The sequence below is a fragment of the Rattus norvegicus genome, chromosome 8, assembly GCF_021556685.1.
Source record: "Rattus norvegicus strain SHRSP/BbbUtx chromosome 8, alternate assembly SHRSP_T2T, whole genome shotgun sequence".
In the NCBI taxonomy this organism is placed as follows: Eukaryota; Metazoa; Chordata; class Mammalia; order Rodentia; family Muridae; genus Rattus; species Rattus norvegicus.
In genome coordinates, this window is record NC_141541.1 from 88,266,696 (window position 1) to 88,292,920 (window position 26,225).

General features: G+C 40.8%; 1 protein-coding gene across 4 annotated transcripts in view; it reads right to left on the reverse strand.

Annotated features, from left to right (window-relative positions):
• Positions 1–12,125: 12,125 nt before the first annotated feature.
• Positions 12,126–26,225, reverse strand: part of Col12a1 (collagen type XII alpha 1 chain) — a 117,783-nt gene continuing 103,683 nt past the window's right edge. For 2 of the 4 annotated variants that reach the window (NM_013142.1, XM_087560604.1), the window contains 8 exon segments: positions 12,126–14,306; positions 15,343–15,513; positions 17,724–17,792; positions 18,707–18,895; positions 19,597–19,663; positions 19,756–19,791; positions 22,795–22,866; positions 24,261–24,314. In NM_013142.1, coding sequence (NP_037274.1) covers positions 14,296–14,306; positions 15,343–15,513; positions 17,724–17,792; positions 18,707–18,895; positions 19,597–19,663; positions 19,756–19,791; positions 22,795–22,866; positions 24,261–24,314 — 669 coding nt within the window. In that variant the 3' untranslated portion in view covers positions 12,126–14,295. 4 annotated transcript variants of the gene reach the window in all.

Here is a 26,225-nt window from a genome sequence, read left to right on the forward strand (position 1 = left end):
CGGTGTGACTTTAACCAAGCAAGTAGAAGATCTGTACAATAAGAACTTCAAGACTCTGAAGAAAGAAATTGAAGAAGACCTCAGAAGATGGAAAGATCTCCCATGCTCATGGTTTGGCAGGATTAATATAGTAAAAATGGCCATTTTACCAAAAGCGATCTACAGATTCAATGCAACCCCATCAAAATACCAATCCAATTCTTCAAAGAGTTAGACAGAACAATTTGCAAATTCATCTGGAATAACAAAAAACGCAGGATAGCTAAAACTATCCTCAACAATAAAAGGACTTCAGGGGGAATCACTATCCCTGAACACAAGCAGTATTACAGAGCAATAGTAATAAAAACTTCATGGTATTGGTACAGAGACAGACAGATAGACCAATGGAACAGAATTGAAGACCCTGAAATGAACCCACACACCTATGAGCACTTGATTTTTGACAAAGGAGCCAAAACCATCAAATGGAAAAAAGATAACATTTTCAGCAAATGATGCTGGTTCAACTGGAGGTCAGCATGTAGTAGAATGCAGATCTATCTATTCCTATCACCCTGTACAAAGCTTAAGTCCAAGTGGATCAAGGACCTCCACGTCAAACCAGATACACTCAAACTAACAGAAGAAAAACTAGGGAAGCATCTGGAACACATGGGCACTGGAAAAAATTTCCTGAACAAAACACCAATGGCTTATGCTCTAAGATCAAGAATCGACAAATGGGATCTCATAAAACTGCAAAGCTTCTGTAAGGCAAAGGACACTGTGGTTAGGACAAAACGGCAACCAACAGATTGGGAAAAGATCTTTACCAATCCTACAACAGATAGAGGCCTTATATCCAAAATATACAAAGAACTCAAGAAGTTAGACCGCAGGGAGACAAATAACCCTATTAAAAATGGGGATCAGAGCTAAACAAAGAATTCACAGCTGAGGAATGCCGGATGGCTGAGAAACACCTAAAGAAATGTTCAACATCTTTAGTCATAAGGGAAATGCAAATCAAAACAACCCTGAGATTTCACCTCACACCAGTGAGAATGGCTAAGATCAAAAACTCAGGTGACAGCAGATGCTGGCGAGGATGCAGAGAAAGAGGAACACTCCTCCATTGCTGGTGGGATTGCAGACTGGTACAACCATTCTGGAAATCAGTCTGGAGGTTCCTCAGAAAACTGGACATTGAACTGCCTGAGGATCCAGCTATACCTCTCTTGGGCATATACCCAAAAGATGCCCCAACATATAAAAAAGACACATGCTCCACTATGTTCATAGCAGCCTTATTTATAATAGCCAGAAGCTGGAAAGAACCCAGATGCCCTTCAACAGAGGAATGGATACAGAAAATGTGGTACATCTACACAATGGAATATTACTCAGCTATCAAAAACAATGACTTTATGAAATTCATAGGCAAATGGATGGAACTGGAAAATATCATCCTGAGTGAGGTAACCCAATCACAGAAAAACACATATGGTATGCACTCATTGATAAGTGGCTATTAGCCCAAATGCTTGAATTACCCTAGATGCCTAGAACAAATGAAACTCAAGACTGATGATCAAAATGTGAATGCTTCACTCCTTCTTTAAAAGAGGAACAAGAATACCCTTGGCAGGGAATAGAGAGGCAAAGATTAAAACAGACACAGAAGGAACACCCATTCAGAGCCTGCCCCACATGTGACCCATGCATATACAGCCATCCAATTAGACAAGATGGATGAAGCAAAGGAGTGCAGGCTGACAGGAGCTGGATGTAGATTGCTCCTGAGAGACACAGCCAGAATACAGCAAATACAGAGGCGAATGCCAGCAGCAAACCACTGAACTGAGAACGGGACCCCTGTTGAAGGAATCAGAGAAAGAACTAGAAGAGCTTGAAGGGGCTCGAGACCCCATATGTACAACAATGCCAAGCAACCAGAGCTTCCAGGGACTAAGCCACTACCTAAAGACTATACATGGACTGACCCTGGACTCTGACCTCATAGGTAGCAATGAATATTCTTGTAAGATCACCAGTGGAAGGGGAAGCCCTTGGTCCTTCTAAGACTGAACCCCCAGTGAATGTGATTGTTGGGGGGAGGGCAGCAATGGGGGGAGGATGGGGAAGGGAACACCCATAAAGAAGGGGAGGGGGAGGGATTAGGGAGATGTTTGCCCGGAAACCGGGAAAAGGAATAACACTCGAAATGTAAATAAGAAACACTCAAGTTAATAAAAAAAAAAAGAAAGAAAGAAAGAAAATGAAAAGATCTCCCATGCTTGTGGCTCATTAGGAATATTATTGTGAAAGTAGTTACCCTACCAAAAGCAACCTAGAGAGTCACTCAAGCCTTCATCAAGAGTCTCAAACAATTGTCTATAGTAACTGAATAAAATAACATTCAACTTAATGTGGAAACACATATACATTCATGAATGCATATATGCACAGAAAATAAGAATTAAGCAAATAAATAAGCTAATTAACCAATTATAAAAGCTGAAACAATCTTGAAAAATAAAGTAACTCCTATAAATATCACCACCCAATATTTCAAATTCTCTATGGAGATATAGTAATAAAAGGTTGCATGGGCTGGCCAGGATAAAGGGGAAGGAATCACTCATAACTTGCTGATGGGTGTGCAAACTGTGGAAATCAGTGTGGAAGTCCCTCATAAAGGTTAAAATCACTCTGTCACAATATCCAAATAAACCACTATTGGAAATATAGCCCTTGACCCTTTATTATACTGCTACATAGATCTTCATCCATGTTCATTGCTGTTCTATTCATAGCCAGAATGAGAAGTAGTCTATATGCCCATCAGCTGATCAATGGATAATAAAAATGCAGTGCATTTACACAACAGAATATTATTCAAGTTCTAAAAAATGAAATTTGAAGGTAAATTGGTAGAGCTAGAAGCAAAAAGACAAATATTTCATGTTTTCTCTTGTATGTGGATATTAACTTTTAAGCTTCAGATATGTGTGCTCTGTTCAGAATAACCACAGGACTTGGGTAGCTAGTAAGGGACTAGAGGGGAGAAGATGATGTTCCAAGAGACAAAGGAGAAACCAGAGTGGGAGGTTTAAAAGAGAAGAGGGATAGATGGCAGAATAAAGAAAGAAATATGGAGAAAAACCACTAACACCAAAGACCTTTTGAAAAGCCATGTTGAGGTCTACTGCCATAGAGCTTCTTAAAATATAAACATATTTGAAAGGAAGCATATAATGGGAAGACAATACTCCCACTAGACGTCTTATGCCATCAAGTAAAACCTCCAGTACAAGGAATGGGTTACGCACTGCTGATTCCTGAGCCAAATGGTTCCATAGACTCTCTTTAGAAATATCCCAGGCGATTGCAGAGGCTAACTACTCTTGATAACCTGATGGTGAGACCCCATTGCTGAGGACATAACTTACTCAAGACATCAAACATGAAGAAATTGAACTGTGTCCAACTAGAAAGGCTACCCCAACTGACGAACTTTTATAGCTCTAGTAGGTACTCTGCACACTGCCAAAGGAAAGAAGTAATCAGCAATGTCATCCAGCTCCAAACCCTGTGACCTACGACAGTGACCTGCCTGAAAGATATACTAGTGCAATAGTGGCATGAATGTTACGGGTATAACGAACCACTTTTTAAAGTTAGATTTAAGGCCAATCCTACAAGATGGAACCCTCATATCAGACACTGGTAAAGTGTTCAAGAACCTTAGAATAGATAGGTTATGGGCCATAGGGGAAAACATAGTCTGCTAAAGGAACATAGCAATAAATTAACTTCCTAATGACATTGCTCTAGCCATAGATCAGTACATTGCCCAACCCTAATCAAAGAAGCTTCTTCTTCTTGCAGTAGATGGTAATTTACAGAGACTCATAATCGGACAATGGGCAGAGAATGGGTGACTTTGGAGTGCTCAGACCTTTCTGAGATTGCTTTATCCAACCTCTCAGCTCAGATCTCAGCTATCTATGTAGGAGAGAATGAGGAAAGATTGTAAGAGCCCGAGGTGGTGGATTCCTCCAAGGAAACAATGTCATCCAAAAGTGGAATGATATATACATGAGACACTGTGACAGCAATACAAGACCTGCGTAGGCTCAAAACACACTAAACTCTAACATGGAAAAGGAGTGGACACAAAGACCCAACCTAATCAGGAAGCCATTTGTAGTTGATACTTTCTGGGAAAGGGGAGATCAGTTTTCTACAATAGAGTATCACTAGTTCTATCAACCATGCTTCAGAACAGGCCTCATTCCATAAGTACTTTTTTGGGTTGGTTGGTTGGTTTTGCTTTGTTCATTTTGGTATTTTTGTCTTATTTGGTTTGGGGTTTTGGTTTTAGTTTGTTTTGATTTTTGGTGTGTGTGTGTGTGTGTGTGTGTGTGTGTGTGTGTGTGTGTGTGTGTGTGTGTATGCAGGTTTCTGTTTTGTTTTATTTTGCCATTCTTGAGAGAGATTAGAGGAAAGAGAAAGAGCATGAAGTCAGTGGCTAGGGAGGCTAAAAGGACCTGGAAAGAAATGGAAAGAATACAATCAAAATAGATTGTATAAAACATTTTTGAATAAAAAGAATTAATTATTTAAAAAAAACCACATCTTTAAGACAAAATCTCTGGGAAGTGTTTCCTCGGGATCAGTACACAGAAGCTATGATCCAAAAGGGGCCAAGTCTGTACCTTGTGATGGCAACCAGACTTGCTATTAGATGAGACATTTCCAGGTAGTAGTAGTTTTGAAGGCATAAGCAGCAGCTGCGGCTTGGCACTGTGAGAGATCATGGAAAGCCATTGAAGAAGTTACAGAAGCCAGCCACAGAATTGAAATTATCATGTAGAGAAGTTGATGCTTGGCACCATGTAACTGGCTCAGAGTCCCTGAAGAGGAGTCAGGAGAGTCTATTGGTGAAAGTATCACCCATTTACAACAAAGACCACAGAATTTTGGAGATGCCAGAATTATGAGATGACCACTACATGCAGCGACAGCTGTTGAGTGACATTGGCTTGAGCCTAGAAGCAACACTATATGCTTCAGACGGTAGAGCCAGAGAAACAGAGCTGCCAGAGCCTCGTGGAACCCAGGGGTCATGAGTGAGCCCTGAGGGGAAGCACTGAAAGGTTTCCACTGTGGAACTCTGAATGTAAATATGGAGCCCACGGTTGAGAGACATTGGACATTTTGGGTATTTTTTAAATATATTTGTCAAATGGTTTTTAAATTCATTTGTTTTTTTATTGGCACAGAATCATAATTTTGTTAGTCATAGACCATGCCTTAGTTCCTTAGAAATATTTTGATAGGTTTTTATTTTTATTTACTTATTGTCTTTTTATTGAAAATAGACTTTTTCGTACATAATATATCCTGATTATGGCTTCTCATACCTGTATTCCCTCCCCCCACCCAATTCTTCCCAACATTCCCTCCCATTCAGATTCACTTCCTTTCTGTCTCTCATTAGAAAATAAAAAAGCTTCTAGGGATGATGGTAAAATGTAACAAATTAAAATGTAGTAAGATTAAAAAAACTTACCACGTTGGAGTTGGACAAGACAAATAAACAGAAGGAAAGGAGCCCAAGAGAAGGCACAAGAATCAGAGACCCACTCATTCACACACCAAGAATCCCATAAAAACACTAAACTGGAAGTCATAATATTTCTTTTTTTTTATATTTATTTACTTGAGTGTTTCTTATTTACATTTTGAGTGTTATTCCCTTTCCCGGTTTCCGGGCAAACATCCCCCTAATCCCCTTCTTTATGGGTGTTGCCTTCCCCATCCTCCCCCCATTGCCGCCCTCCCCCCAACAATCTAGTTCACTGGGGGTTCAGTCTAAGCAGGACCCAGGGCTTCCCCTTCCACTGGTACTCTTACTAGGATATTCATTGCTACCTCTGAGGTCAGAGTCCAGGGTCAGTCCATGTATAGTCTTTAGGTAGTGGCTTAGTCCCTGGAAGCTCTGGTTGCTTGGCATTGTTGTTCATAAGGGGTCTCGAGCCCCTTCCAGCTCTTCTAGTTCTTTCTCTGATTCCTTCAATGGGGTCCTATTCTCAGTTCAGTGGTTTGCTGCTGGCATTCGCCTCTGTATTTGCTGTATTCAGCCATAATATAGACACTTGCAGGCTCTGAGTGATGCCTCTGTCTCTGTGAGTTCACATGGGCTCTGATCATGTTGATTTACAGAACTTTGTTTTCTTGTCCTCCATCCCCTCTTGTTCTTATACTTTCTGCCTCCTCTTCTGAAAGGAATCTCTGCACACTGAGAGGAGGGATTGATAGAGACATCCCATTTAGGAATGAGTGTTCCAAGATCTCTCACTCTCTTTATAATGTCTACCTTTGCATCTCTGTATCTGTTCCTGCCTGCTGCAGAAGGACACTTCTCTGATGATAGTTGAGCAAGGTACTGATCTATGAGTGTAGCAGAATTTTCATTAGGAGTCATTATATTGCTACTACAATATTTAATGAAACTCCATTTTCTGCTAGGCATCCATCTTAGTTCCCACTACCTGTTTATCTCTGATTCCAGACTCTGCAAAATAAATTCCAAACAACCATGACTCAGGAACCACCACCCAGAAATGTTCAGCAATGACTATTTATGATATGAATGATTGCCTTTATTTTATGTCTTCTGCAACTTGCTTACAGATACCCTAAGATTGTTTTGAGTCACTTTAACCACTTAAATGTAGAACAAAAAACCAATTTTTCCTCTTGTTTGCATAGATATTGGAGATCTTCTTGTGGTTTTTGCCTTTAAAGTAGCCTTCCCCAGATCCCTCCTTCATGGAAATCTCAAATTCTGCTCAGAGATTGTCCAGCTAGCAGCTAATCAATACACCTTTTTGTAGCATGTGGTTGTAAAAACTCAATTCATGCTAAGGCAATAGTGGTCTCCCCACCCCCCAGGGAAAGCCCCAAGCAGTGTCTGGGATATTCATATTAATATGAGATATTAGGGATAAGTGAGAAAATAAAGGTTGTAGTTTTGTAGTAATGAATTGATGTGTCAAACACAACAGAGGCAATGTTTTATCCACTTGACTCAAGCTAGAGTCATTTGGAGAGATGGAGCCTCAACAAAGAAAATAGCCACACCAGATTAGCACAAGGGCAAGTGCATGGGGCATTTTATCAATGATGGCTGTAAAGGGGGCCAGTCCACTTTGGACAGTGCTATTCCTGAACACGTTGTCCTGAAATACATAAGAAAGAGCCTGAGCAAGTCATGAGGAGCAAGACACTAAACAGCGTTCCTCCATGGCCTCCGCATGCATTCCTGTCTTCAGGTTCCTGCCCTGATTTCCCTTAGTAGTTGAGTGTAACCTGAGAGTTGTATGATGAAATAAACCCTTTCCTCGCCAAGTTGCTCTTGGTAATGGTGTTTTATCACAGTAATAGAATTATGAGACAGTAATGGTAACTAAGCATAACTAACGACAATGGCCAAACAAAAATGAAATTAGCGTGTCCCTAAGTTAAGGATATACAGTAAATATGGTATGAGACCATAATGCAGACATCAAGCTAGATAAACATCAAATGAAAATAAGGAGGGGCTGAAGGACAAAGGAAACACAGGAGGTTTCTTCATGACAGATGTTAGGACAAACCTGAAGGGTAAGTGTGTTGGGGCATTTAAGCACATAAGCAAGAAGAACCAACAGGGACACAATGTCTCCATTCGTGATCTTAAAGAACTGACAGTGTGTAACAAATTTCTATTACTACCTTGGAAATATTAAGTAGCCAAGCTTGAGGGGAAAATGTTTGAAGATAAGAGATTCAAATAACTGATAATATTGATTTGTAATCCAACATGGATGCTAAAGTCTTCTAGAAGATGCCAGGTTTTCATCAGAGAATAGCAATGAGGACCACTCCCTGGAATGTTGACTGAATCAATAAAGTGACTATCACATATACAGAGTGACAAAACTATTTAGCTTTGGTTGACTTACTGGAGGAAGCAGAAGGCAGTTACAGTGACTCCCTCATTTCTCTCCTGTCTAAGTGGGTAACTGCTGGTGAGAATGAGGGGAAAGGGGCTTAAAAGATACACTCTGATTTGGATTCTGTGTCCAAAAGTAGAGCTTGAGAAGACTTGAGTTGTCATTCACTACCTCTATAGTAACAGAGTCACCATTTTAACTGGCAAATGGCAATTCTAAAAACATGTACTATTCCTTGTTTTCCTTTAGAGATAGATATTACAAAAAGACTACATTCTAGCCGCATATATGCTGTATACATTGTACATGCAGTTTTCAAGAAATGTGCATCAAATAAAGGGTGTTATATTTTTCTCCTCCTCACTCTGGAACATGTAGGTATTATAATTATAGCTCTATTAACTCTCATGCGCCATTAGTTTAATTTGACTATGACAATCAGGAAAGGCAGAACAATAAAATATAAAAGCACAAATCTGCCTTCTTACACACATAAAATAAAGCAGTATTTGGTTGTAATGGCAATGATTGTTTTCTGGGACTAGGGACTGAACCCAGGGCCTCAGCACACTCAGCAACAATTTTACTATTGAATTAGAGACCCAGCAATTTTATTTGATTGTTTTGTTTTGTCTTAAAACGGGAACTCACTGAGTTTCCTGAACTGGTCTTGAACTTGTAGTCATTCTACATCAGCCTCCCAAATACCTGAGATTGGGTGTCTGGGCTTCAAGAAATTTCTCCTTAAAACCACTTACTTTGTATCTTTCTGCTGCAACTAATCCTAATCCTAATACACGTGTTAAATTGCAAGTGCCTGGGAAACTTTTATGCTTTTTTAATTTTTGATAATGTCACACAATGTATTTCGATCATAATATTTCTTCAATTCCCATCAGATCTCAGATCCTCTCCCTACCTATCCAACTTTGTGTATTTCTGTTTTCAAAAATGGTGACCACTACATATGTGCAGGGGTAGCTGAGGTCCAGCCTTTGTATTCTCTTTGGTTAGTGGTTTAGTCTCTGGGAACTTCCAAGGGTCCAGATTAGTTGATTCTGTTGGTCTTCTTATAGGGTCCCTTTCCTCTCTGAGTTTCTCAATCCTTTCCTGCCCCCAACTCTTTGACAAGACTTCCTGAGCTTCATCTAATGTTTGTATCTGTTTCCATTGGCTGCTGGGAGCAGCCTCTCAGAGGACAGTTATACTAGGTTCCTGTCTGCAAGCATAACTATCATTAGCAGTGTCGGGAATTGGTTCTTGCCCATGAGATGGGTCTCGAGTTGGGCCAGTCATTGATTGGCCATTCTCCCAGTCTCCATTCTATCTTTGTCCCTGCACTTCTTGTAGGCAGGACACATTTGGGGTCAAAGGTTTTGTGGATGTATTTGTGTCCTTTTCCCTGCACTGGCAGTCCTGCCTGGCTGCAGGAGTTAGTCACTTTTAGCTTCATATCCCCCCAACTGTTACAAGACTCAGCTAGAGTCACCCTCATAAACTCCCTAGAGATTCCCCAGCCCAGCATCCTAAAGATCCCCCGTCCCCGTTTCTGTTCACTCTTCTAGCCCTCTCTCCCTGTTGCAGGTCCCTCAACAACTGGAGTGGGTGCTTATCCTGACTCTGTCCCCCTAACTGAGCTGTCTTGTATGGCCTCAGTGGGAGAGGATATACTGCAGTGGTGTGAAAAGCCATGGGTGGGATAGTACCCAAGGGGGACTCTCCCTTCTCAGAGAAGGAGAGGGGGAGGAGAGGGGGGTCCCTGTGAGGGAAGAACATGAGGGGGAACTGCACTCAGGATGCAAAGTGAATAAATAAATACATTATTGGGGAAAATGGAAAAGAAAGTAGTAAAAACAAAATAAAGCTATAATAAAAGTTTTTTTAAAAAAGGCATCTGATTAGTGATAGACAGCTACTCTTGAACATTGGCATGGAACTGAGCTACTAATTAGGGTTGGAGATAGGGAGTACAGATCCTTCTTTAAAAAAACAAAAACAGGGGTTGGGGATTTAGCTCAGTGGTAGAGCGCTTGCCTAGCAAGCGCAAGGCCCTGGGTTCGGTCCCCAGCTCCGGAAAAAAGAAAGAAAGAAAGAAAAAAAAACAGCAAAAAGGAAAGTCCAGTAATTATGTTCCCAATAGCCTTGAGCACTCTGATCTCAGAAGGCAAAGGTGATGAGTATTTGCTTGGGCAGAGATCCACATTAAATCCTAAGTAACCTTGAAGCCAATATTGCTTTGTCCTTGAAAATAGCAGTAGCCATAATAATTCTTTGCAAAAGTGGCTGGTTTTTATGAAGTACGTCTATAACTGTATGACCATTGAATTCAAACCCTTTTCATTGATGAAGAAATTATGATGAAAACAAAGACTAATATTTAAAAAATATCATAAGTTCCTAATCCAGTCCAGTGACTAGAAAGTGTTTATAGAAATTACACTGACTTTATTTGTATAGAAAATAACACGCAAGTATATAGCATGATTCTTTATAGATCATATGCATGCTTGCATGCCCACATATGTAAGAAAATATATGTACAGCCTTCCATTACATTTATAGATTGTTAATTCTATTATACAAAATATTCTATGTGAGATATTCAGGAACTGAGGCTTGTATAAGTGCTGTTTTCCTGCTGTAGACCTCATCAGAAGTGACACCCTGCAGCCACAGTCACCCAGGCTGTCTTCCTGAAATCGGGGCCTCACCTTCAAATATGAACTAGACTACAGTAGACTATATTGAAAGAATACTGGGACTATCCTTTGAGTTGTACTGTATTGTCTTCTAAGAAAGTGTAAATAAATACACCAGCACTTACATATCTGACTCTTCTGTGATTCTGTCAGTGTTCACATCCAGACTACCTCATCTCTTCCCTCAAAAGCTTTACCGAGTATATGCACAGTTAATAGAAAATTATAAGAAATAATTTACTAAACATAATTAGTAATGACATATATTATGAAAATTAAAACCACATATGTTAGAGTTGTATGAAAATTTATTTTCAATTAAAAAAAATACATGTATTCTAAATCCTTACTATATCTCTGTTCAGAAATGGCCTGGCCCTCGGTCCTTTCCCCCAGGGCAAAGTAGGAGGTCTCGGTGAACCAATGAATTACAAACACCAGGAGCCAAACCACATCTAGTCAGACATTACTTTGTGCTTCAAATTCATGTGGTTGTGACTCCACTGAGTCCATGACACAGGGACCCATCTTCAGATTCCTAATACAAGGGCTTTTCAAGGAACATCCAAACCACAAATGAATCCAAAGCTATATTGGAGAATTTTTGGGATTCGAAATCCCCTGCCCAGGGAGTGAGCATTCAGGGATTAGAGGGAGGGGCTGGGAAGTATCTGCCTACAAAGAAAGATGGAGCATATGTCCTCTTCTGATACGCAAAGGTGAGTTCTGCTTACGGTGTAGTGAAGGGGGCAGAGGGTGTGTCCTAGTATAACCTCAGTGTTCTCCTCTGGATTTAAATGTTCAAGGAATGTAGAGAGTGAAAGAAAAATGCTAGAGTTAGCAATCTACTTGAAAGTCTTTAACTAATCACCATTAATAGGTCACCTATGCCTTTCAATCCCAAACTCCAAGGAGAATTTGATTCACGTTTTGCCCCACGACAAACTTTGTTCCACTGCCCCTTCCTCTTCCGTTGATTTTTTTCAAACAGACATTTCCATGATATTTAGGATGTTTCGCTGCATTTGTAAGTGGAAAAGAAGGGTTTCCCTAAATTAATATTTTCCATTAAGGAATTTTCCTCTCTACAATTAAATTTGCTATTGGGAAAAGTATAGGAAAGTAATTAAATGCATACGAAATTGTGTAGGCTGTAGATTACTTGGTTGTTTGGGGGTCTCCTAGGATACCTCATTATTTTTCCACCAGCCCACACATCCTCTACATTCCTAATAAAACCTTTGGAATCTGCTGGATTTTTTTTTTAAGGCTCACACCACTCTCTTCAATGACTTCACCATAGCATTAAAATCTAAAGTTTTTAGCATAATTTAATAGTTTTAATGAGATTTGTAATTGTATCCAAGGATATGAAATTGTTCGTTGTAACAACCACTCACGAAGTCCAAAAGGCCCCGAAGAAAAAGAATACGCCAGGTCAAATTTTCAGTAGTTTTATTGAAAAATGCCTCTTTTGTTTCAGAAATAAATAATATAAGGCAGTGAAATTCACAATCTGCAGTTAAAATATAAAAGCAGCGACTCTATGTTCATAGTCTTGCAAACATTTCCAACTGCTTTGATAACTAAGAAACATGTTCTGCAAAAAAAAAAAAGTTCATTCTAAATATACAACACAAACATGCAATTCCATCTCGGCAGAATAATCTGCAATTTGGCATAAATGTTAGTGTGTCAACAAAGACGTCGAAAGCAATATGGAACAGTATCCAGTTGATACAATAACTTCGGCTACGAGGCTTAAGGTCTGTGGTTGTTAAAAAGACTATGCCCTAAAGCATAAGAGGAGGAAGAAAAGATAGGTGACCGGCTACAGTGAGCTGCTGTTCCCCCTTCTTTTTGATTTTAGGAGCGGAATGACTGGAAATGGGGTGCAATTGAACTGCAGATTAGTTCTAAGATAAAGGCCCTTTCTGAAGAGACAGCTGCTCTGGTTTCCAGGGCTTGCAGGGCAACCAAGAAGCTCGGCTGCCCCAGCGCACCCTGGGTGTGTTCTCTCCATGCAGCTTCTGTGAAAAGCTTGTGTTGTGACCATTTGTACTGCAAAGGCAAAGATGTCTACAGACTGTTGCGAGCTAGGCTGCCTCCAGAAACAAGATTCTCTACAGTCAGATAGGAGCACTTGTGGATGAAGCGACGCTGAGAAAACGTCACTGCTGCTCTGTCTGACCTGTGAATGAGAATCCCAACACCTCCCACCTCGGTGAACCCGTGGTCTCAGGTTCATTGCCCAGGGCCTGGGCGTAGGGCTCGCCGCCAACGCCTGTGGTCAGGGTGCTGCTGCTCAGGCTCATCTGCCCCGTAGTCATCCTCGTATTCTGCCGTCCTCTCAGGCTCCACAGGTACGATGAAGGGCTCGCGGTCAGGCAGGTAGGCCCCGCCCTCGGGCACATAAGGCTCTGTCCGATTCAACATTACAGTTATAGCATGACTTGGAAGGTACACACGCACAGCAAAAGTTAAGTCATCACTGGAGGTGACGATACTCCAGTCTTAATCTCACAACCACAAATAGATGTATTGCATTACAGCGATCCGATTATTTCCATGTGCACATGTGCAGGGTGAATTTGGTGATCGAATAAGGAGCGCCAGCGGTGGGGGTAGGGTGGGGGTGGGGGTGGGGGTGTCGCAAATATCCAGCAGTAAACACAATCATTGCACAAAACCTGGGAAGGATCAGAAATTGGGCCAAAGAATTGTAAACACAGTACCTAGGTAGGCTTTTTTTGGCAAATCCCCAGATAACTGTTCATGACTTCAAACTCATCAGGGTTAACAAATGACTTCGAGAGCTGAGGACATGAAGAGTATTTGGGCCTAGAGATTGATCTCGGGGTGAAAGGAGCTGTCACCAGGTTTTCTACAGTCCACCGTGTCCCCTATGGCTATGTCTCCAGCAGAGTTACAGCCAGTGAGTGGGTGAGGAACACCTGTGACTACAGCCAAACCGGAAGGAACGGTGATTTTTAAACTTTGGTTTGAAAGATTGCAGGTAAGAAACCCAAATAAAAGTACACACCCAGAATGCTGAGAAGTCACATGCCCTGAACTCAGACACACTGCTAACAAGCAAGAAAGGATCAGATCTGTTCGTTATTACTGCAGAGAGCAAGCGGCCAGCAGGCTTTAGCGCAGAAGCGGGTTGTTGAGTGGTTAACGAAATTTTAGTACACGGGATCACATACAGATCATGTACAAGCCACAATTAGTTGATTATTTACACGGGGTCTTTCTCTTCAACCCGGTTAATCGTCTGTCTTAACATGGCGTGTCTCTGCTGGTTAGTAGCTTATTAGGGCACCTCCTTCACAGCCAGGGCTCCTCCCAGCTGCATTCGGACTTTTTAAAAGATGGTTTTCTACATTACTGCTGAAAAGCATCAGGCGGACACCACTGCCCGTTGCGTCATTCAAGTTAGTATGGAGTCTCCACCCTCCTGTGTGATGCCGACCCAGTTCGTTAACCATATCTGCCGTGAGATTTCCATACAGACTCATTTTCTAATAAGCACGTGCGCAAACATCTCAGAAACAGGATTCTCATGTATTCAAACTGTAAGCAGCACTGGAGACTTAGAAAGTTTGTTAGCCGGAACCTGAAACAGGTCAAAGATGATAGTTTTTAAAAGTTGAATTACTACGCAAAAATATATACATATACACATCCATCTATGTAAATGTTAAAGTACGTATATTTATATATCCATATATTTTCAGTTCACATATGCCCTAAGGCAGGGATAATTTAAATTTGCTTTACAAAGAATTAAATTATAATCTTATGAATGGATTACAGGAAAGTGTGCATTTGGATTCATTATTACTTTTGATCACATATAGTTATGCACATAAATATATAGATATATAGATATTAATATATCCAACTACTCATGCACTACTTGCTAATAGCAAACCATATCAAACAGCAGTATCATTTTTTAAACTTGCAAGATGCATGAGGGCGCTCTAATGAAAAAGTAACCAGCGATCACAACTTGAGAGTCTTTCTATCCAGACCTTCACCCCCCCTCCCCAAACCTTACATCCCCCCAAGGTGAGGCACAAGATGCTTCTGCAGTCTCCAACAGAGCAGCACTAGAATTTCATTAACAACCCCCCAAAAATATTAGGCTCTGGATTCGATGGGCATCAGTTCTATCCATGGTGCAAGGCAGTGAGTTATTCCACAGGTCTGCACTTTGTTTGCTCTCACATGTAAATGGGACTGCAGAAATAATTTTCATGTATATTTTTCAGCATTCTATAACACTATTTCATTTTTTTTTTGGTCTCTCTGTTCCTTTGGGTAAAAAATAAATAAATAAAAAAGAAAGGAAAGAAAAAAAAAACAAGAAAACCTCATGAATGGGTAGCATTCGTTTAACTCCTAAGAGAGCTGTAGAGAGGTTAGTGGTGTGGTTTGGTAAATCCAGAAGTAGAGGAGGGGAAAATGGTGACTCAAATCCTAATGGTGGAAAGTGTTTTGTGCTTGAGAAGACAGATACTGTTGCATACTCAATATATAGAACTGAAAATGTTAGCATCTCCACGAGATCCCTGGCTCCACATTCCTTCAATCCTAGGGCTCTTTGTTTCTGGGGAACCGGGGTCCTTACAATGGCATCAACATACCTGGATAGCCTTGCCCGTTGTATGGAATGCTGGCACACTGGGATGAATCACAATATCCAGGAGGACCTGGGGGTCCTCGGATACCTGAGTTTCCTGGACGACCAGGGGGACCAGGAGGGCCTCTTGAACCTGTAGACCCTGGTGGACCTGTTCTGGATTCACCTTGTGGACCTAGTGTGAAGTAATAATAATAGTAATAATAATAATAATAATAATAATAATAATAATAATAATAATAAATATTTCCCCTTTTGTCAAAAACACCTGAGGCAGACTCCAATGCCCAACAGACATCTCCCCTACCTTGAGACTAGACTACTATTCACCAGTGCATAAGAAGAAAATAATTCCTTAGGAAATTCCCAATGTGGACCAAAGAACTGTCTCGTGGTTAAATCAATGGCAGCAATTCACTACTGTTCCAATTTCACTTAAAGAAAACTGATTTAGCAGGAATTAAGCCAAGCTAAAATTATCTGTAAATTCTCTCGTTTGCTCCTACTCACACGGGGACAAGGATGCCTGGATCAGGCAGCCAGGTAAGTTTCTGGTCTCTGGTATATGTGGAAAGTAACATTTTTTTCTGGATAAAGTGGCACTTCATATGATTGACATAAATGTAAAGATTTAACCACAGGACTGTCCTTGAGTGCAAAGATACAGAAACTTCAGAAAAAGAAGAAAAATGTGACCAGCAAGGTGGCTTGGTAAGTAAAGGTGCTTGTTTGCTTCCAAGGCTGAGAATCAGAGCTAAATTCCCAGGACCCACATGGTAGAAAAAGAGAACCAACTCCCACAAGTTGTCCTCTGACCTCCACATGCACTCCATGGACACATGTACCACACACACACACACACACACACACACACACACACACACGAACACACAGATGATAGAGATATAGATAGATAGATAGATAGATAGATAGATAGATAGATAGATAGACAGACAGATGAGTGATAGGTAGATAGATAGATAGACAGATAGACAGACAGACAGATAATAGATGATTGATAGGTAGATAGATACATAGATAGATACATAAATAGATGGCTGGGTGGGTGGGCAGATGGATGGATGGATAGATAGATAGATAGATAGATAGATAGATAGATAGATAGATGATTGATAGGGAGATGGATGATAGATAGATAGATAGATAGATAGATAGATAGATAGATAGACAGACAGACAGATGATTGATAGGGAGATGGATGATAGATAGATAGATAGATAGATAGATAGATAGATAGATACATAGATAGATACATAGATACATAGATAGATACATAGATAGATACATAGATACATAGATATATAGATACATAGATAGATGGGTGGGTGGGCGGGCTGATGGATAGATAGATAGATACATAGATAGATGGGTGGGTGGGCGGGCTGATGGATAGATAGATACATAGATACATAGATAGATGGCTGGGTGGGCGGGCAGATGGATGGATAGATAGATAGATAGATAGATAGATAGATAGATAGATAGATAGATGGATGGATACATAGATATATAGATATATAGATAGATAGATAGATAGATAGATAGATAGATAGATAGACAGATAGATGATTGATAGGGAGATAGATGATAGATAGATAGATACATAGATACATAGATAGATACATAGATACATAGATACATAGATACATAGATAGATACATAGATACATAGATAGATACATAGATATATAGATACATAGATAGATCGGTGGGTGGGCAGGCAGATGGATGGATAGATAGATAGATACATAGATACATACATAGATACATAGTTAGGTGGGTGGGCAGGCAGATGGATGGATGGATGGATGGATGGATGGATGGATGGATGGATGGATGGATGGATAGATAGACACATAGATAGATAGATAGATAGATAGATAGATAGATAGATAGATAAAAGGATTTTTATCTCTTTATATAAAAAAGAGAAGAATCACTTTGAACCGAGTCAAACAATGCATAAAACAACTCAGACAGCTATTGTTTCCTTGCAACTTGGAGAAATACTGTAAATGAAAATCTGCGTCAAGTCTTTAAATTTTTCTCACTCTAATAACCCCATATTGAAGAACACTGGAAAGAAAAACACAATAGCATTTAGAGAGCAAAGCAAAACAAGGAAACAAAATGCCACAAAGAGAATCCTCCCCGCCCCCCAAAAAAATGTAATCCTTCTTTATGTCACCAAGGTCACCTCTTCTTATATTACAGCCCTGAGCAAACACCTGGTAGAGAGGCACTTTAACAAAGGCTACATCCAAACTGAACTTTTTGCTAAAAGACCTACTATGTTGGTGCAAAACTGATACCATGAAGTTGCCTTTTTACATGCTTTTCCAGTCTGATGTCTTAACAAACCTACCTGGGGGCCCTGGAGGTCCTCGGGGTCCTTGCGACCCAATACCCCTTTCACCTTTCTCTCCAGGCAAACCTACGAGAAGCCAAAAATTAAACACATAAATATAATTAAAAAGGAAAGGAAAATAAAAGCATGGGAAAATTTTTATCTGGAAACATGTTTTTACATCTTAAATAATAATTCAAGTAACTCATTTCCTTAGTGAATACAGAATCTAATTTTTCCCAGAAGTTCACTCCTTAAGCCAAATTCTTTCTAGACATTTGTGTAATTCCAGATTCATGGCCAAGAAACAAATCTGGCTGGAAGTCAGAGGGAAATTATTTGAAGGATACAAATATGCCTAATATATTGTCAAATAGTAATTAAAACCAGAGATCTCAGAGAAGGGCCTTCAGGTAGACTTTAGGAGCTGTGTAGGCACAGCGGTCATACCATTAGGTAGTAGGGTTATATAACTCTTAAAGCAAGCATCCTGAAACATCTGGAAGTAGAAAAAAATCCCATTTTTTCTTTTTTTTCCCCCTTTCAATTTCATTTATCTACCATGAAATTAAAGTGAAACAAATATCCAAGAGCCAGTGCCAGGTCCTGAATAAAGGAATAGAAAGAATTTGGACCTAATGCCCTCGGTTGCCGCTCAGCTCTTGCCACAGCCACAGCACTTAGTAAGATTGGTGCTGGATTCCTTTTGCCAAGACACTACTTCCCACCAGAGCCACAAGAAAAATCAATGGCTAGAAGTATCTCTTCTGAGATCTGCTGAAACAGCATCCATTTTCTCACACCCCCACTACTGGGATTATAGACGTCTGTGCACTTCTTGTTCCTGAACAGGAAAAGTGGCTGCCAGACAGCTCTTCTAGACTGTCCACACAACACCCAAGTGCCGTGTCAAATTCTGACTGACAAATGCTTTCAACCTGCCCCAGTCCTCCCACACACAAGCCCTTCTTTTATCACTGCATAAAGTCAGAAAGGCTGACCTCGTTCGCCCTGAGGTCCTTGCATCCCAGGCGTGCCAGGGAATCCTGGTCGTCCCCCCGGCCCTGGTTCTCCTCTGGCTCCAGCACTGCCAGGGGGCCCTGGAGGTCCTGGTGGGCCAGGCTGGTTTCGATTTGAGTGGTAATCGTTTGGAATCTGATTCAGCATCTGGTTGAATCTGCTCATCTGGCCTATGAATAGCAAGACTTGTTAGAAAGAAAGCCAGGAAGGGAGAGGGCATATAGGGGATCTGTTTCCTCTTAGCTCCTAGCCCTCATGTTCTAATTAATAGAGACATTAAAAATAAGACACATCAGCCACCCAGTTCAAAGTGACCCTTGATCGACAGTCATACTAAAGCTGACCTCAAGCCATAAGCTTTATTACAAATAAGAGTTATCAAAGTGAAGTACCTCTTCGAAACACATTGCCTTTCAGTGTGTCGGATAATGTCACTCAAAAGAGAATGCCTTTGAAATCATGGCAGGCAGTGTGCCATTTTTCTAGGTACCTAATGCAACAATGCCCAGGTTTTATTAGTACAACCGGGAACTTCTGTTAAGTGTACATTGAAAAATTTTTTACTTGAGAGACTTTGTTTCCAAGCACAGTGGCTTTAGACCATGATCATGGACCTCTCTTTTCTTACAAACAAACTAAGATAATTTATGGACCATGTTCCTCAGGACCGGGCTGCGATCCTCACGACCATGCTGTGAGAAGCACTGATGAAACTTTGGAGGGTAACCCCGGAGTTCAAGACTAGCCTGTGCCCCGTCTTCAAGCATGAACTGTGTTAGTTTGAAACATTTCCAATCAACTCTGTGACTCAAGTCCTGTGTCTTCCCCGCCATTGCTTTAACAGTCGTTCAAATGGTGAACAGTCAATTACCACTGATCAGTTGTTCACACACTTGTCTTGCAACAGCTCGCATCATGTTCTGGGAAGCAATGTCTCCCTGGTTAATTAAATTTAAAAAAAATCATTAAAATATTATTTCTATAACTTAAACTTGAAAGAAAATGAAGTCAACTTTTAAGAAATACATACCCTATCACCTTTTTCTCCTTTTAACCCAGATTGACCCTGAAACACAGATAATTTATATTTTAGAAACAGGAAGAGATGATCTAAAACAGTTGTTCTTAACCTTCCTAACGCTGCGACCTTTTAATACAGTATCTCGTGTTTTACTGACCCTCCCAACCATAAAAGTATTTTGTTGCTCCTTCATAATTATAATTTTGATAGTGTTATTAACCATAATGTAAATATATGGCCTGCAGTATATCTGATCTTCAACCCCTTCTTTGTCATTTGATGTGCAAGGGGGTCAGGACCCATAGGCTAAGAACCACTGGGGGTCAGGACCCATAGGCTAAGAACCACTGGGGGTCAGGACCCATAGGCTAAGAACCACTGGGGGTCAGGACCCATAGGCTAAGAACCACTGGGGGTCAGGACCCATAGGCTAAGAACCACTGGGGGTCAGGACCCATAGGCTAAGAACCACTGGGGGTCAGGACCCATAGGCTAAGAACCACTGGGGGTCAGGACCCATAGGCTAAGAACCACTGGTCCAAAATGTTGCAAGGACAGCAATGATGATACTGAGGGCAGAGACTGTTGTCTGATAAACCAGTAACCTGCTACATCACACCTAAAGTCACACCACTAACATTTTCCTTTACTGTAAAAATAATCTAATCTCTCATCCAATAGGGCCTTCCAAAGCCTTGCTCCAGCGTGAGTTATAGAACAACGATTACAAGGGCTATATACCATTCACCATATAGATTTACAATTGAAACATGTGCACTTGAACTCCAACTGCACTTTACCACACTTTAAGTTACCATGGTTACTTAGCTCAGTTGCTTATTGTGGAATACACAAAAGCTTAACATCCATTCACTTCCTGGAAGAACCAGTAAAGGACTTTCTGTCGGCTCCCTAGATAAATGTGTATTCTTCCTCCAATTAGTCTTTGTACATTGCTTAGAAAAGGAAACAGAGGTTTTTCTCTCTTAATTGGTCTCACATCCAAACAACCACATACTCTTTATCATACTCAGTCAGAAGCCCATTTCAGTCCAGGAAAGATCCTTAGAGGGCCTGAACTTCCTATCTTTTGGTAAGTATCTTTTCAAATTGCCAACTGCCATCACAGAAGGAACACCCAAGTCATTAACAAATCTGATACTGGGAACCTATTCCAGCCAAACCAACTTTAGCATTTCCATGGAAACCACTTATTTCTAGTCACTGTTTAGTATAACGATTCCGGTATCCTCTTAACTGACCTCCTTACTTCCTGCTTTTGCTCTTGATAGCCTATTCTTGATACGGATGCCAGAATGGGAGTTTTAAAGAAAAAAAAATAGATTATCTCACTTGTTTGCCCTGAGACATGAACGGTGTATAGTGAATTACAATTATTGTAAGAAAAACTTGTTCTTGGCTTCCTCACTACAAAAAACCAACAACGTGGTACATCACACTTAAAACCACACCACTAACATTTGCCTTTACTGTAAAAATACTCTAATCTCCCATCAAATAGGGCCTTCCAAAGACCATTTGGAAGCCTATATTCGAAAGAACTATATTTTTGTAGGACTACTAATATTGAATATGGAACTTTATGAAATTACAGCTTTTATTTTTTATTTCTTGCTCTTTTCTGACTTAATTTTTCAATTTGTTTCTATTCTGAATTGTTTAAGATTTTAGAAAAATTGATATATGGATACTGTATTTATGTCATAACCACCCTTCCACCACACCCCTCAACTCTTCTCATGTATACCACTACTCCTCAATTATTATAGTCTCACACACACACACACACACACACACACACACTCATGAAAACACACACACTCATATACATACACAAAAACACACACATACACACACTCATGAAAACACATACACACACATACACACATGAAAACACATATACATACACATGAGTTCATTTAATGTTTCTCATATGTGCACATGCTTAGGAGTGACCACTTGACTGCCTATAACCATTGACTGCCTATAGTTCTTCATTTAGGGGTGAGGCCTTGGGAGATCCCCCTAATACATGTTGGCACACCACCTGGTATTGTCATTATGCAGTCTTGTTTAAGTAACAGTTTTGTTAAGAATTCACAGAAATAACTTCCCTGTCATCGTGTCGGTGATCTTGTAGAAGCATTTTCACCACCAGCCACCAGCAATCACATCTCAAATAGAGCAATAGAATGTTTCGGCCTCAGTTTACCTAAATTAGCCTCATCTAATACAAAGTAAAGTATGAGGGGTGTGCACAGCACACATGTGGAAGTCTGAGTGTTCATCCTCAACTTTCATGTTATTTGAGGCATGGTCTCCTTGCTATTTGTCCACTGTGGATGCCAGATCCCTTGCCTAAGAGCTTCCAGGGATCCTCCCAGTGATTCTCTGAAGGAACACTGAGATGGTAGACACTCATGCATACATGTCCAGGACTTGTAAGTGTCCTGGAAATTCAAACTGAGATCCTCGTGCTTGCATGGCTAGCATTTTTACCCTCTTAGCCATCTCCCTGGGCCCCAATAAACACTTTAAAGACTGGTCTGGTGCTCCAGAATCCTCAATTGTGGATCGAGGAAAAAGAATGGTGCCTGTGGGTAGTGATATCAAAGGGTTAACATTCATCAATGAGGATGAAGGCGCCCTGCACCCTAATCTTGTATTTTTATGTCTTTTATGTCAGCATACCACTTATAAATAAAAAGAAGAATGATTTTGCTGACCCAGCTCTGAAGCTCAGAGTGTTTATACAGTGCAGAAAAATGTGCCTTGGCTCACAATCCCTTCCTCCTTTTAAAGAAACCAAGGACCACAGTTTTCATCCCAGGATATTATAGCAACCCAGCAGGGGGAGGAAAAGCCTTTAGAACCATTCCGGAGTCAAATCCATGGGTTCATCATTGTTTCAGCAGATGCTCCTACATATTTATGGCTGAGATAACCTAAACATGCCCATGCCTTGGAGTTCTCATTTACCCACGTCCACAGGAGAATGAACGTCAGTAGACATGCAAAACTACTTACAGGTCGGCCATGATCTCCAGGTTTTCCCGGTTTCCCACTTGGCCCTGTGACTCCTGGAGAGCCTGGGGTTCCCTACAACCACAGACCAAGAAAGGGAATGTTATGACAAGGAAAAAATCCTGGCCACAGTAACTGAAGAACTGCAGACAGGCTTAAAACCTTTTAAAAGAAGCAGAATATCATTACACAGTAAGGAAGAGGAAAGCCACGTTTTAAGGTAACATGAGGGGAGAGATCTTGGAATTTCTGCCTGAAATGTAACTTGAGATCAATAGGAAAAAATACATGCGTACGTATGACCAGTTTCACAACTTATAGACTACAATCTCAGCACATTTTACTAGTCATATTTACAGAATGAAACCCCTAAATTTTTAGTTTATTTATGAAACAAAAAAAATAGAAGTTCCAAAAGACAGGGGTGGAAACTTGGGCTAGAGGGGAATTAAGAAGGTGGCTGGGTTTATCCTGCTCTAGCCACTCTTCTGGAGACTGTAGCAGAGTCTAGGAATCCTTCCTCCTTGGGGACATTCCCCAGGCTCCAAGGCTCTCCCTCCTATCAGCACTCTTCATCCACCAAAACCACAAGAATTTTTCCCTGTTGCTTTTAAGTCAAATTGCGAGGATTTCTGCTATATATCTACTAGGCTATTTATAAGATAATATCCAATACATCGTGTTCTAAAGCCTACCACTTTCGTTAAATAGAATCATAGATTTTTATAAAAACACTTCTCTAAATGTATGCGAAATTGAGCCTTGTAGTAAGCACATAGGTTTAATATTTATTTAAACTATATCACATGAAAACGCATGTATTAAACATAAATAATAAAATCAAATAGACATATGTTCTGGAATCTTAGAATCCTGCCATACAGACAGGGGACACAGCCAGGGACTCTATCTCATTGTCATATTACCTACAGATAGTTCTTCTTGAACAAGTTTCAGAATCTCTATCCTCAGCTTCTTCTCCATGAAGCCTCAGAGGACCCTTTGTTTAAGATGTCGATAAAACCCACCTCCTCAGAATGCCTTGTAGTTGCTCTTAAACATGCCCATGCCTTGGAGTTCTCATTTACCCACATCCACAGGGAAATGGAAGTCGGTAGATATGCAAAAGTAATTACAGGTCTGCCATGGTTTCCAGTGCTATCCTTAACATCTAAATGTCACAGAGCTCAGATTCAGGCGGTGACCACTGAGGGACTGAGCCTAACATCTCACTAAAGAGGGAAATCAAGAGACCAACCAAACAGTGGCCAAGTCAGTCTGAGATTTTTCTGAGACAGAACATGATAAAGTGTCTGTATTTTGACGCATCTGTCTTCTCTAGCACAATCTGATTTATAAAACAAAAGCAAACAGCTTATCGACATTTCCCACAGCACAGAGGGGGGAAACTCAACATGGGAGAAAAGGAAAAGGAAGCTGGAAGGCGGTGTGACCCATTCAGCTCTTACCGGTGGCCCAGGTGGGCCTCTCGGTCCCATTGCACCATCTTTTCCAGTGAAACCCTGTTGTAAGAATGAAATTATAGGTTAGGAAGGAAACAAACACATGAAATGAGGCTAAATAGATCATTAAGGGCGAAAGGATCATAAGAATGACTGAGTACAATTTGGCATTTGGTAGCTAAGCTTTCAATATGAAGACCAGCTTATCAAAAGAAAGAAACAAACAAAAACCCACCTCATTTCAATTTACAGTATACTTTCACTGAGTAATTAGTTCCTATGCTAGTTCATTTGTATAGCTACAAGCAAAACTAGTTCAAACTGCCAAACTAATAGTTTTCAAAGAAGGCAGATTCTAGTTTTTTACTTCTTCAAAAGTGCAGAGGGAGGTAAAGGGAGACTGCCTCTGCCTATTAAAGCCACTCTCTGAAAGGGGCCATCTGTGACAGCTGCCCCACACGCAAAGAGAAAAGGAAGTCTTCCATTCTCTCAGCTGGCGTTAGTTAAAGTTCTCTTGTTCATCACAGGGCCAAGCTATGTCAGTATGAGCAGCAAGGAACGAGCAGGGTGCATCTCCCTGTAGGGCTGCCCTTTGGCTCCTGTGTGCTCTTTCCCTCTGTACAGAGTCAAATGACCTCTGCCTGGAGTGAGTCACCCTGCTACCTAGTTAGCAACAACAGATCTCTGAAACCCAGCCGAGGACTTCTGAGTCAGTTTGCTGTTTATACTTGCTGCATTCCTCTGTCAGAAATGATTTTTGTCCCATTTTCCACAGAAAAAGAATGACCAAGTACTAGGCCACGGTGGCTCCGTGACACTGCAATTCTAGCATTTGGGAGGCTGAGACAGGAGGATTGCTGTGAGGTCTGGGCCAGCTTGGTTTTGAAAAAAACCAAACCATAAAAGAATTATTATTTTGTTCATAATTATTCGGCCTCTGTATTTCTTAGTCTGCTGACTTCACAATAGCAGAAACTTGGGTTTCTTTTACAGGAGTTTTAGAAATACTCCGTATCTCCCAAAACAAATCTTTTCAGAAACTTAAAGGGATAAACTTACAGTCTGCTTTCAGTAGGAGCTAGGCCTGCTTAACAAAAACCAGACTCGGAATCCATCTGATACAAAACCAACATTACTTCTGAGAGCACTTAAGAAACAAAACTCTTCCAGTAGCTCTGCTGGGACGGGTAGAGTGGTGTGTCTTCCATCTAAACGGATCCAACTGCTACCAGTTTTCTCTCTCTCTCTCTCTCTCTCTCTCTCTCTCTCTCTCTCTCTCTCTCTCTCTCCTCTGTCCTCTCTCCTCTCTCTCTCCCCCCCTCTTCCCTCTCCCCTCTCCCCTCTCCCCTCTCCCCTCTCCCCTCTCCCCTCTCCCCTCTCCTCTCTCTTCTCTCCTCTCTCCTCTCTCTTCTCTCCTCTCTCTCTCTCTTCTCTCTCTCTCATTCCTTATCAGATTTTTAATAATCTAGTCATGCTGGCCACCTGATTTTTTGAAGGAACATACCTAAATTGGAGTGAGGGGGATTTAATCTGATATCCTTAAGAGGGCTTTCTCAAGCCACCTGCAGACATCATGTTTTAACTCTTAGTGTCACTTCTGACTGCAAGCCTGCAATTGTCACTATGTCCAGGCTCATCATGGTGTCAGAAGAGACTAGTGATCGTTTCATATATATATATGCATATTAGACACAGGTACATGGCGTTCTGTGGTTCTTCATTTCAAAATTTTCCACCACAGTCCCAATTCCCACCATATCTACAGAACCCTGCCTCACCATGGTCCTCTGCCTTACCTTCCTCCTGCTTCCCTCTCTCAGTTCCTGATACTTTATTTATTATTTATTTATTTATTTATTTATTTATTTATTTATTTATTATTTGTTGCTGAGATCCCCAGACCTACAGCCTCTCTTACGTGTAAAACTGTTTATGCCCTCCTCCTCCCTCAGTGCACCGCCTCATAGCCTC